Below are 13624 nucleotides of genomic sequence, written 5' to 3' on the forward strand. Positions count from 1 at the left end.
ATGCTCTGGCTTTTTGCTTTTATTTCCCCCTCCGGTACTCTAGAAACAGACACTGACCAGTGGGAACGCGCCTGCGACACGCTGCTCATGTGCATCGTCACTGTCCTGAACCACGGCCTGAGGAACGGTGGGGGCGTGGGTGACATTCTGCGGAAGCCATCGAAGGATGTGAGTTTGGGCAGCACGCAGGACCCCTTTTTTCTCCTAAATCCCGCTGCATATACTGACACGCAGCTGCCCTCCCTCCCTGGAAACAGTGACACTTCCAGCTCTGTCCCCCACACTGTCCTCCAGTGCTTTCCTCCTCTCTTCCCCTATCACACCTTTTATTCCTCCTCACCTGGCACCCTCAGCCCATGGCCCCTGTAACGAGGCAGCATGGTCGGAGTGGCTAGAGGAGAGGTGTGCAAGAGACATCGTTCATCCCTTTCATCCATTACAGGAGTCCTTGTTTCCTGCTCGAGTTGTCTACGACCTCCTCTTCTTCTTTATTGTCATTATCATCGTCCTTAACCTCATCTTTGGGGTCATTATTGACACTTTTGCTGATCTGAGGAGCGAGAAGCAAAAGAAGGAAGAGATACTGAAGACCACCTGTTTCATATGTGGTGAGCGCTGGGACCTCGGTGTATAGGAATTGCCCCAAAGCTCTTCCTCTCTTCTAAGGTTGAGGGAAGGAAAGGAGTTTCAGCTGCTTTCTCGTTTTCCTTTGGTTCACAGCAAAACTTAAATCTGTTCACCGATGGGTCACTGCAGTGTGAGGAGGCTTAAACAAGGACACAAACTGAGAGGGGAAATTGTCTGTATTGTTTCTCGCCTTCTGTTAATGAGGTGTTAAACTAAACCTGCCACATTGTGGAGTTCTTGTCGATGTGCATCTATCACTCCTGAGACCATCACTTAGCCAGTGAAAAAAAAAAGCACCATATTACTAAGGAAATAAAATACAGAAAATGTTCTGGAATGCTTTCAGTCATAGGAAGGCATCCAAAAAAAAGGGAAAACTCCCAGTAAGTCTAGCTGGTTTTGTCTTAAAAGATCCACTGGGTGCATTTTATGCTTTCAGATATATAGGCAGGAAGCATAGCTAGTAGTCCTTTAAATAGAAGCCTCCTGGATACACAACGGGGTTATTTTCCCCATTTTGGATGCTTGTTGTGTGCTAAATGCCAACTAATTATTAAAAGCACTTCTTGAAAGTCACACCTGGGAGAGGATGCAATTATCTGTACTTCCTTTCACATTTGTTTGCTTGCTCACTTCTTACCTTCTCCTCCCTTCCCCATCTCCTCCCTCCACCTTCTCTGTTCTTGACTGCCTTTCCCAGGACTTGAAAGGGACAAGTTTGACAACAAGACAGTGTCCTTTGAGGAGCATATTAAGTATGAGCACAACATGTGGAACTACTTGTACTTCATAGTGCTGGTGCGGGTGAAGAACAAGACAGACTACACCGGGCCAGAGAGTTACGTGGCGCAGATGATAAAGGTACACGTCCTCTCAGGGCAGCTCTTTCGCTATTGCAACCTGCCTACCCCAGGGAAATAGTTGAGAACAATGGGCTTGCCAAAGAGAAAGTTTTGAGAAGGAGCTTTTGGAAAATATTTAATAATGTTGTTGTGCCTCAGTTCGTTGCAATCTCAGCCAGCAACACATTGTCTATTTGATGTTTTGTACTGTGTATTTAAGGATTGAACCAAGGGCAGAACCAAGCAGTAGAGCGTGTGACTTCAAGGTGATTTCAAGGCAAGAAGGGAGGGAAAGGAAATTTAGAAAAGAAAAGCTTCTGAACTTGAGCCCAGGAGGCTGTAAGAGAAAAGCTGGAAATGGACTATTCATGGAAAATTTGCAAAGACACAGACAAGATGAGCCTTTGAGAATTTCTTTAATCCCTAAGCACAGGCAGGCTTCCTGTTAAATCCTACCAGGTCTCTTCCCTCCTCCTCACCCCCCTCCAACTCCCGTTCTCCGTGGTTGCCTTTCCAGAATAAGAACCTTGACTGGTTCCCCCGGATGCGAGCCATGTCCCTGGTCAGCAACGAAGGGGAAGGGGAACAGAATGAGATCCGAAATCTTCAAGACAAACTCAACACCACGATGAAGCTGGTGTCCCATCTCACCTCCCAGCTGAATGAGCTGAAGGAACAGGTACTAAACACTTTTTAAAATAGAAACACTTGAAGAACACCTGACTGTAGAAACCCGCTGTCCTTACCACAATAGACACCGATTGCAAAGAACAGGAGGCAGAACCAGCCCAAGCCTGTACACCTTCAGATACACAGCAAAGGGCTCCTGCAGCTCTCTTGGGGGGGGTCAGGGACACCTGGGACAAGTACTTTTTGATACTTTACTTCCTCATCAGCTAGAGTCCAACTCACAGGGTTTTCTGGCAGATGCTTAAAGCAGCCACTGGAGGAGCATGTTAGTGAAGAGACAGGCGGCTTGGTTTCCTACCTCACTTGTGTCCTTGTTTGAACTCCAGATGACAGAGCAACGGAAGCGCAGACAAAGGATGGGGTTTGTGGATGTCCAGAATACCATGAACCACTAAGACGGAGAAGACGCATCAGCTTCACCCACGGAGGGACTACACATATGTATCAGCTAACGAGGCTGCTTCTTCCTGGGTTCCATGCATGGATGTCACTAGCAGAGAAAGCCAGACCATGCGGAAGGGCTTCACAGTCAACATTTTCCTTAGAGCGCTTGTAAGCAATTCAGGAACCAGGGACTGGCCAGGATTCCTCATGATACCTGGACCCACATGTTACCCTAATGCCCTTGTAGGAAGATAAATTATACAAGACTTTTATTCCTCATTGCAATAACTCTTTATTTTGCAAATGTGGAGAGTTGTATCTTTATCTCCATGTGCTACATTCTGATGGCCTCCACCTACAGCTGCAACAGTTAACTTATTCCGAGAGTGGCACTAGTACATGTGGATCTTTGCAAACCAGCCCTCATATTTGCTGTACCTGCTCCATGCTGATCCCTCTCCATTTAAAGAATTCTGTTCGTCACTGTGGCATGGTAAAGAGGAGCTAAACTCAAGGAGATGGATTTGTTAATTTAACTCACCAGATGAGTTAAAATATCTAAGCTTGTACTAGTGCGAACTAGTCTTTTGCCTTCTGTGGCGGAGTATCTGGACAGTAGCAGTAGGAAACTGCAGGTTTACAGGAGTTCACTGTGAAGGGGTGTCCTGTGTTTTAGTTTCATCTCTGGTGTAATGTTTTACTTTTTTTGTTGTTGTTGTTACTGTTACTTAAGAACTAAAGTGTAAACTGCCTTAAATAAATTAAATACAAAATCATGTTATAATAAAACCTTAAACATGGTAAAGAAAACACCCTTCCTGTGCACTCTGGTATGTAATGGGGCTGTTATAAATAGAAACACAGAACAATCCAAAGACCTGAGGCCAAACCAGGGCTGTATTACCCAAGGTGCTCCACAACCCAATGCTCTCGGCTCCAGCTGTTAAACTTTAAAATGTAGTACAATGCTCCAGTCTGAAGATGGAGAAGAATGCTACCATGAAGAACTACCTTGAACACCAGCCTTGTTTTCTGAAGCTTTGGATTAGAGCCTGCTGCAAAGTTTCAAATTCTTTCACTACTTGCCAGGAAAATGCTGTTCAAATACATAAAAAGGATCAGCTGTTGGTGCTGCCTGGAGCCAAGCAGAGTCCTGGCATAGCTGTGTTCTAGACACTCATCCTTCCCAAGCCAAGCAGTGCTGTAGCCACCCCAACTACAGTCCTGTGCCTCTGCCTCCCAAGAACAGACACTTTGCAAGCATTAAAGCTTTAAAAAGGAATAAAATTAGGCCATAGCAATGGAGTAATCACACTTGGGATTTCCTTATGGCCCTATATACCAACATGTCACTAAAACCTATCTTTGTCCCTCAGGTATGCAGTAACCCATATGGAACCTTCTCTTACGGTGAGGGAAATCTGCATATAGCTAGCTGGACCAGCAACACACCGCTGCATTTGACTGAAATCTCAGTTAAACTCTTACTCTGCTCCACTGGCAGCACAGTAAACAGTCACCCTCAGTCCTCTCCTGTGTCTTCTCAAAAGGAAAATAAATGTGATTATTAAAATTATCCCTCCCTCAATTTCACTGTTACCAGTGCTAACACACAGAAACACAGGCATAGCTATATTTTCACATCATCACTATTGTTCTCTTCACAAGCAAATTTAAAGCTAACATGGTTGTACCTACTTGCTCTGTGCCTCTCCAGGTTGTTCCATTTCTTGTAACACAAAGGATCAGGTCTAACACCACAAAGTTCTTTCCTCTACACTACATTGCTCCAATATGGTTTCAGGACAGATGGGTTAAGCTATGCCCTAGATTTTCAGGGGAAAAAAGAGGGGGCACTTAAATATGAAGGGTGTAAGGTGTCGGTCTGAACAAAAATGCTGTTGCTAAAAGGAATAAATGGTTTTATTCATCACAGCAACATACAGTGCTTTAGGAATATATACAGTGGAGAATCTGGGAGTTAGCCTATCACTTCGACTCCTCTTCAGGTTTCTTGGCATAAAACTTTTCTCGCAGTTTTTTCCATGTCCCTTTTTTCATGTCTTCCATCTGTTTCAGAATGTCTGCAAAAGGAGAAGAGAGAGAGATGGAGAAAGAGGAAGAAAAGCAGAAAAGCAAAGGAATGAAAGCCCTCGTATAAAAGCTTTGCCTTACATATATTTTCCTTTTTTGACTTTTCATCTTCTTAATGAATTTCTATTTCAGGGCCTGAGGCAAGTTTGTTTTCCCTTCCAATCAATTGTGCAGGGAGTCCCTTACCACTAACAACTAATATTCAGTTTCCACGCACTGCAATCAAAGTTAGGAACTGGAGCAGAACAAAACTGCACTAGCTTCCTACCTTGCACTTAATAAATGATCTGGCTGAGAGTATTTCTGCATCGTGGTACCTTGTTTTCTCTCAAAGTCTAATACAAAAGGAGAAATACTGAAGGGAATTTGAACATGGTGAAAGAGAAGCTGAGCATTTTTTTGAATGATGTAGCAAACGTGCATTTCTTTCACATAGCTCCTGCTATCTGATCTCAAAGAGCCCTTGCAAACCCTTTGCTGTTCCTGCCCACTGCAAAATACAATCAATCAGCTTTTTGCCCTGCTAGATTACTGAAGATCTCCTTAATTATTAACATTAAACAAACATCCTACTATACTTGCACGGCAGTCCCATTCTGTCCTTTAGTCACAGGTGTTTAGTAGAAGTGATGCAGTGAACACCACAAAGACTGGAATGTACTTTGTCTACTTATTCTCTTATTCTCCGATCAAGCACAGTATTAGTACCTGTTGCTAGTATCATCTTGCAGTCTTCTACCGTCAGTCCAGTGAAGCTTGTCTCTCTCAGGCGTGGATACTTCACAAGTGAGCAAGTAGGTGAGAGGAGAGAGAGAGAGAGAATGATGTTACTTGTAGTGCATTAAAACAGGTAAAAATGTCACCATACAGTAGAGTCTGCGCTCATTTTCAGTCAAGCTCTAAGAATTCTGTTCATACATATCAAGAACTATCATCGGCATTGTTCATACATGTCATGGAGGCCAAGATGTCTGCAGCTTTCCCGGAGTGACCAAAGGCACCAGGTAGTGCTGCATCCGCCTGACCGCTCATTTGTCTGTTACACATTCCCTGCTGGGACGCGGCAGCCAACTGCAGTAGGTGGTGACTCACCCCCTAAAAGAGGGACGACAGCTAATGCCAAAGCTCACCTTGTTTTTGTAGTAGTTGGTGTGGATTCTGACTAAGCTCTCGTACATTCGGTCACAGGTCTCAGGGTCAGCAATCTAGAAAGGGATAAAAGTATCGCACAAGTCTTATTTTAAACCTCCACAGCAAAAACCACCTCGTTTCAAGCTTGTGAGAAGGACAGTCAAGGAGCAGCTTAGGTAACTTCTCAGTGCAATGTAGGATGCTGGTGACCCCTATTATGCTGCTCCAGAATGCAGACCATTTTCTTCCAATTCTTAGCAGCTTGGCCTACAAGAATAACGAAGCACATGATTTCCAGAATTGACCTTAAACTCTGCTCAAAAAGATTTGACAGATCAACTGTGCATACACAGTTAATGAGAATATTGCTGGACAGTTTTCTTCTCATGTTTATTGGCCACTGCTGTGAAATCTGCGAGACTTCTTGCTCAAAGGCCAGTTTTGTCGCCTGTTTTATTCTAAAGCAGCAAATAGGATAACGTACTAGGATGGAAGTTAGAAAATCCTGGTGCAGGCTAAAAATAGTTTATAATTGATTAGGGAGAAGCAGCATGAAAGACACTGAACAGCTTGGGAAGGGTATATGGATTACTATTTTGGTCAAGTAAGTTGGAAAGATTTTGCTAATACCTAAACCTCTGCTCAGTTTAGGTATTATTTAGGTGCCTCGGACAGGTGCATCTGCCCTGCAGAGCCATCTATTTAGCAGTGTGGATGGCATGTCATCTTGTTTTTCTATTTTACAATGGGGGCCAACTCAACCAGAACACTGCATTGCTGCTTGATGACATCAAATATAAATGATTAAAATGGATACATGAATAAGAATAGTATCAACAGAAACATGTCAGGATAAAATGACACGGCTCATCTGTCCTTGGGACATTGGCACAGGTTCAGCACAAGGCGGGTAATGCCTTCTCTGCACAAACTAGGAAAATTAAGGGAAGGCTCTCCTTATTCCGTAGGTAATGGCTGCTGCAGGAGAGAGGATAGAGGAACAGACAGACTGCCAAGAGTAAGCACCATCACACTGCAGGTGATCTTCAGCTTAACGTATCTTGCAGTCACATTTCAAATGACCCTGCTAATGTTTTAGTAATGACAGCAGAAATAGCTATTAAACAGGTAGCAGGAACAGTATTCCCCCCTCGTAAAAATCAGCAAATCTTACTCCATGTGAATAAAACAGACATTAGACTGATAAAGTATCCTATATGGTTCTAGTTCTTTTCTCATACATTCCTCCTGCTGTCTGCCAGTACATTTCCCTTTGCTGTATTAAGCCTTTACACATACAAATTGACATCGGTGCTGCAGGCATCAATTTAGATTTTCAAGATGAGTGGCAGCTTTGGGATCTTGTAGCCAATTGCTGCAGCATATTCAGCTGTCCTGAGCATATGAAAAAGCAATAAGCACTTTCCGAAATGTCTGCTGCAGACTATTCTGGTGACCAATATAGAATTAGGTGCCTATAATGGCCCCTTGAAGTAGAAAACGCATATCTGGAACAATGTTTTTATGCTAAGACAGGGCACATTTACATTCCACAGCACCACCTCCAAGCCTATAAAGGTCTGCAGCCCAAGTCAAGTATTAGCTTATCTAATTTATTTCAGCACCAAAGCCTAACCTCCAACACAATTACAACTGTAGCCGGAATCCAATTTTATAACTGCTGCATCCTAACAGCGCCAGGCCATGTTGCATTTCACTATGTACTCCACACTGCATGTACTCACTATGTACACTCCACTGCATTGTGCTATCATCTTGTCATAGAATGGTTTGGGTTGGAAGGGACCTTAAAGATCATCTAGTTCCAACCCCCCGGCCATGGGCAGGGACACCTTCCACTAGACCAGGTTGCTCAAAGCCCCATCCAACCTGACCTTGAACGCTTCCAGGGACTGAGGCATCCACAACTTCTCTGGGCAACCTGTGCCAGTGCCTCACCACCCTCACAGGGAAGACTTTCTTCCTGCTATCTAATCTAAATCTCCCCTCTTTCAGTTTAAAGCCATTACCCCTTGTCCTATCACTACTTGCCCTTGCAAAAAGTCACTCTCCAGCTTTCTTCTAGGCCCCTTCAGGTACTGGGGGGCTGCTATAAGGTCTCCCCGGCGCCTTCTCTTCTCCAGGCTGAACAACCCCAACTCTCTCAGCCTGTCTTCATAGGACAGGTGCTCCAGCCCTCTGATCATCTTCATGGCCTCCTCTGGACTCACTCCAACAGGTCCATGTCCTTCTTATGTTGGGGGCCCCAGAGCTGGACACAGTACTCCAGGTGGGGTCTCATGAGAGCGGAGTAGAGGGGGAAAATCACCTCCCTCGACCTGCTGGTCACGCTTCTTTAATGCAGCCCAGGATACGGTTGGCTTTCTGGGCTGCAAGTGCACGCTGCTGGGTCATGTTGAGCTTCTCATCAACCAAGCCCCCACGTCCTTCTCCTCAGGGCTGCTCTCAATCCATTCTCCACCCTGTGGAATAATTGCTGGAGGTCACTTAGAAATTAAATTTATATTCACACTTTTAGGTAAGGCACAGCATTGAAGAAGCTTCCCAGGTGGCGTGCGGCTGACATGCGAGGAATCCATTCCATGGAAGTTCCCTAGGCCCACAAGCTTAGATGTCGGCAACGCCAGGGGAACTTGGTGTGTTGGCTCTAAGAGGAACTGCTCAGAGGGTGGAGCGGTTTGGAGATACCACAGCCAGGCTCTGTGATAATATGGGAACTTGAAGGTACCATGGAACTGATAAGCTGCATATTTGCTACCCTGGGCCAACAGTCTGTCATCTTTTCGACAAAATGCTGTCCTTTTGGTGAACTTTGCTCATTATAACATCGTTATAATACCAAAACACACCTCCATCCCAAAAGCTACCCGCCTCCAAGGTGCAACCACCCCTCACTGAGCTTGCGCTTTGAATTCTCCTAGTTTATACCTTTAAAGGAAAAGCGAGAAAAACTTGACACCAATCCTAACAAAGGTATGTATGACTAGAGTCACTCAAGCTCCACCTGAAAGGTGAAAGATAGTATAAAATGGCTTAAGAGAGAGAGAACGTTAGGGAAGACACCATCGCATACCACTGACCTCTGAGATCAGTCGACGGGCTGAGCCTCTCTTCCCCCACATCGGGACGCCTTTGGGTAAGAGTCGAACACTTGGTATACCAAGTGCTTCCCCAGGAAACTTAGAAATCTCTATAGAGTTACTTTATTATCTTTTAACAGGTTTGAGCTGGCAGTGTTACTCATACTCTTGGTATTTGCACGTGCTTTGAAGACAGTGAATTTATCACCAGTAATCCAAAAGAACCTGTGTGTCTGTTGCTTTAATAAACTGCGCTCTTCATTAATCTAGCCGTGGTAGTTCTCATCGAACACGACCAGACTCTTTAAGTGTGGCCATGATAGTTCATGCAACATGACTAGACTGGGGGTGCAGCGCGTTATTTGTGAATCCGTAATCGTGAAGTTCAGTACGCTGAACACGACCGGACTTATAACGTTGTCAAATTAACGCTGTCACCTTAATCAACTTTGTGAAGCTGTTTCAGTGAAAGCCCTGAGATGGCTCTGACAGGCGAACATTGACTGATGGGTGGCTACATATACAGTCCTTAGAAAATAAACCGTTGACCAAGTCTGAGACTAAGACTGGACTTAGCTGCACCTAGACTCCTCTCTGAGAAGGAGTTTAGAAAGCAAGGGGGTCCTGTCTGAACCTCGGGACTCAACGGGAGGGTTCCCCCCCCCAGCCACTCCTCAGACTCCTACGTGACAGTAACTTTTAATGCAACATGCCCAGCCTGTATTTGTGCTCGGGATTGCCCTGACCCATGTGCAGGACCTTGCACTTGGCCCTCCTGAACTTCATGAGGTTCGCACGGGCCACCTCTCAAGCCTGTCAGGGTCCCTCTGGATGGCATCCCTTCCCTCCAGCGTGTTGATCGCACCACACAGCTTGGTGTCGTCGGCAAACCTGCTGAGGGTGCACTCAATCCCACTGTCCGTGTCACTGACAAAGATGTTCAACAGCACCGGTCCCAGTACCGACCCCTGAGGAAGGCCACTTGTCAGCGGTCTCCACTTGGACATTGAGCCGTTGACTGCAACTCTTTGAGTGCGACCATCCAGCCAATTCCTTATCCACCGAGTGGTCCATCCAGCAAATCCATGTCTCTCCAATTTAGAGACAAGGATGTCGTGCAGGACAGCGTCAAATGCTTTGCACAAGTCCAGGTAGATGACGTCAGTTGCTCTTCCCTTATCCACCAACGCTGTAACCCCATCGTAGAAGGCCACCAAATTTGTCAGGCACAATTTGCCCTTAGTGAAGCCATGTTGGCTGTCACCAATCACCTCCTTATTTTCCATGTACCTTAGCATAGTTTCCAGGAGGATCTGCTCCATGATCTTGCCGGGCACAGAGGTGAGACTGACTGACCTGTAGTTCCCCGGGTCTTCCTTTTTTCCCTTTTTAAAAATGGGGGGTTTGTTTCCCCTTTTCCAGTCAGTGGGAACTTCAACGGACTGCCACAACTTCTCAAATATGATGGATAGTGGCTTAGCATCTTCATCTGCCAGTTCCCTCAGGACCTGCAGATGCATCTCATCAGGCCCCATGGACTTGTGCACCTTCAGGTTCCTTACATAGTCTCGAACCTGATCTTCTCCTACAGTGGGCCGTTCTTCATTCTCCTAGTCCCTGCCTTTGCCTTCTGCAACTTGGGCGGTGTGGCTTGAGCACTTGCCGATGAAGACTGAGGCAAAAAAGTCGTTGAGTACCTCAGCCTTCTCCATATCCCAGGTAACCAGGTCTCCCATTTCCTTCCAGAGTGGGCCCACATTTTCCCTAGTCTTTCTTTTATCACCGATGTACCTATAGAAGCTTTTCTTGTTGCCCTTGACGTCCCTGGCCAGATTTCATTCTATCAGGGCTCTAGCTTTCCTAACCTGATCCCTGGCTACTCATCATGGTAAGCAAAACACACTAATTAACTAGGTTCTAGCACAGTGCTGACAAATTCACAGTGTTTTGTATCCCACCTCCATAACCACGGGAATGGGTTCTCCAAAGCACATAGCGTAAACGGGGCAAAAATCGGGTATAAACCACAGTTTGTCCTACGTGAGGAACAAGGGACGTGGCTGACTGGGGCTGACTCAGGCCTGTGTTTCAAAGGCGAGCGGGGTGTTCACACACCGGCCTGTCCTGGGCCCCGAGGGAAGCTCTGCGGGGCTCTGAGGAGAGCCGAGGGAAACCGCTTTCACTACCACAGACACAACCTTCTCCTCAACTGCAACTGAGCGAGCTCCGAGGCGGGGGGCACCTCGTGTCAGCACCAAACTCCCGAGGTTTCTGCCCAAAAACCGCCTCAGACAGACCGCTAAACCGCCCCCGGCCCCCCCACCGTCGGAGAACGGGAGGGAAGAGGCGCCTGCGCGGCCCAGGCCCCGCCTCGCCGCCCCCCCCCCCCCCCGAGCAGGCCCTGCCGCCCCGCCACCCCCCCCGCCCTCACCTGGGTGTTCTCCCCCTCCCGGAAGGCCTGCGCCACCCGCTGCCGCAGGAAGATGCCCAAGTCCCGCTGCCGCTTCGTCTCCTCCACCGGCCACTCCTCGCAGAGCTTCAGGAACCGCCGGTACCGGGTGGCCGCCATCGCTACCGGCGGCGCCGGCCATGGAAGGATCACGTGACCTACGGCAGGCGAGAGGGGTCCGGCGGGGCTGCGCATGCGCGGCGCGGGCGGTCCTTGGCGGGAGGGCGTTGAGGGGGGTCAGGCGCTGCCTCTCAGGGCTGTGCCCTGGCGGGCAGCAGCGAAAAGGTGGGCTCGGGGGGGCTGCCAAGAGGCTGCCCCATCCACCTTCCCTCCCGTTCCGGTGAGGTCTGGGAGAACTGCCAGGCGAGGCCCTCAGGCCGCTGCTGTGCCCTCAGGCCCCGCAGGCCTAGGCCGCCGAAAGGTCGAGGCCTAGGGAGCAACGCTGTTCTTAATCAGCGCTCCGAGCACCCCCGGGGGCTCACAGCCTCCCCTGTGTTTTTGAAAGGCAGCTGATGAGCAGCCTGGTGTTGCCTATTCATTTGCTAGATTGCTGCCTACGCTGCCAAGCGTCGTGCTTTGTGCTGCTGGCGAAGGGATCTTGCTCCTGCGGTGCTGCAGATACCCGGGCCAGGCAGCCAGCAGCGCAGCACATAATAGCTACCTTAATGCTTGGCTTCTGGCCGTTTTAAAACCTAGAAAGTCTTGCCTGTTTTTCCCCTTCTCTACATAGAGTACCTAAGGTTGTATGCTGGCCCAGAGCTCCTCCTCTTGGCAGGCAAATGGTTAAATACTTGATAATTATGTGCTCGTATATGCGGGGTGCCTTCTATCACTATGCAAGCAACAGGTTGCTGTTTTCTTTCCAGGAGCAACGGCAGGTGAGGTGTGCAGCCAAGGGGGGTGTTCTGCTCTGCTGACGAGGGGCTCAGCTGCTGGTGTCATGCTTAGATGCTTCTTCATCCTTCCCCACTTTCAGACCTGACGTCCCGGTGTGCGCACCCAGCCGGAGGCTCAGCAGCGATGGAGACGCTGAGGTGAGTCTGTATAAACCCCATCAGTATAAACCCCATTACCAGCTGCAATTAGCACTGAGCACAGGACCACGGGTGCACGCGTGTGACCCAAGACAATTGATGACTCAATCCTGTCACTATTGAAGCCGTGTTTGTGGCTTAGTTTTTATAGTCGTCTGAGTTTGTGGGCGAGAAATATGCAACACTGTGAACAATATCCAGTAAATAATGAGGTCTTCCCAGATGGACTTTAGGCCAAATAAAATATGCAACTGGGCCAGATGACTTAAATTTTCCAGCTATAAATTGTAGCAATTCACCAGCTGCATGCAGTAAAATACAAGTGAAGGGGTCTCCCTTGAGATCTGGTGTTTAAACCTGTGGAGATAACGGCTTTCTTCAAAACATACAGCCCTAAACTGTAATGTAACTTAAGGATGCTATGGAAGTGAAAAAGAGATGGGCAACAGGTGAGAGTTACTTGGACAATTTTATTTATATCCCCACTCCCCAGTAACGGGGTTCTGTAGCTCTATTCCTTGTGTAAGGACTTCTCTTTCACGTTTCCCACACCATGCAGGAAGGAATTATGTTTGTTCCATAATAATAAAATACGTCCACAAAAGCTGTAAACATTATTTTGAGTCTTCTGTTATTGTCTCTTCCAAGCACACACATGATATTTGTATCAAAGAATTTCTAGGTGACCTTTAACGTTTAGTCCCTGACTCAATCTCACACTTTTTTTTTCTTTTTTTTTCTTTTTTTTAAGCAAAAATACCTTGATGTGAATGTTTTTTGTGACTGATATCTGACAGAATCATCGCATTCCCATACTTCCAGCCCCTACGGAGCCCGTTGCTTAGAAAGTGTCTGAAATATACCCTGTTACAATCCTGCAGGGATATTAAACGTGTGCAAGGTCCAGTTCTTGGTCTGAGGTCCCCCTGCTTTTACACCTTAAGCAGCACAGAACCTCCGCAGCATCTCGTACGTCTGTGTTTCAACACCCACGCTGTACGGAGAACACCCGACCGTCTCGCAAGTGCTGGGCACGTGGAGTGTGAATGTCAGGGTGTGCGTTTTTCTCTCCTGCTTGTGTCTTTGCGTTCAGCCCGTAGCGTTGAGCATGAGTTGAAAGTAATGCTGCAATCTGTTCAGACCTGCCAGCTCATTTTAATAGTCTCACTCAAATGCACAATATCTCCTTAGCCTGCTTGGCTTCGTGAGTGTAGAGGTGAGCAGGTCCTATTTTATCATTAAGACTCTTTCAAGTAATGCTTTCTTTTGGCT

At 47.2% G+C, this 13624-nt stretch overlaps 2 protein-coding genes and 1 long non-coding RNA gene across 3 annotated transcripts in view; 2 read left to right on the plus strand and 1 right to left on the minus strand.

The window, feature by feature from the left end:
- ITPR3 (inositol 1,4,5-trisphosphate receptor type 3) overlaps window positions 1-3419 on the plus strand; it is a 43291-nt gene extending 39872 nt beyond the window's left edge. Inside the window, exons 54-58 of the mRNA XM_072844844.1 lie at window positions 44-168; window positions 443-608; window positions 1328-1488; window positions 1987-2148; window positions 2486-3419. Of these exons, the coding sequence (XP_072700945.1) occupies window positions 44-168; window positions 443-608; window positions 1328-1488; window positions 1987-2148; window positions 2486-2554 (683 nt within the window). The 3' untranslated portion in view covers window positions 2555-3419. The remainder of the gene's footprint in view (window positions 1-43; window positions 169-442; window positions 609-1327; window positions 1489-1986; window positions 2149-2485) is intronic.
- Window positions 3420-4448: 1029 nt separating this feature from the next.
- Window positions 4449-11497, minus strand: UQCC2 (ubiquinol-cytochrome c reductase complex assembly factor 2). The gene is made up of 4 exons (XM_072844849.1): window positions 11301-11497; window positions 5768-5842; window positions 5346-5415; window positions 4449-4627 (listed from the first exon to the last, which is right to left on the minus strand). Exons 1-4 carry the CDS (start codon window positions 11436-11438, stop codon window positions 4533-4535), a joined length of 378 nt encoding a protein of 125 aa, XP_072700950.1. The 5' UTR covers window positions 11439-11497; the 3' UTR covers window positions 4449-4532.
- A 26-nt stretch (window positions 11498-11523) lies between these two features.
- On the plus strand, window positions 11524-13233 carry LOC140643278 (uncharacterized). Its single transcript, XR_012039550.1, has 3 exons — window positions 11524-11603; window positions 12185-12352; window positions 13104-13233. It is a non-coding gene; the product is annotated as an uncharacterized lncRNA (long non-coding RNA).
- The last annotated feature ends 391 nt before the right edge of the window (window positions 13234-13624 follow it).

Source organism: Ciconia boyciana, chromosome 23 (genome assembly GCF_034638445.1).
Source record: "Ciconia boyciana chromosome 23, ASM3463844v1, whole genome shotgun sequence".
Classification (NCBI taxonomy): Eukaryota; Metazoa; Chordata; class Aves; order Ciconiiformes; family Ciconiidae; genus Ciconia; species Ciconia boyciana.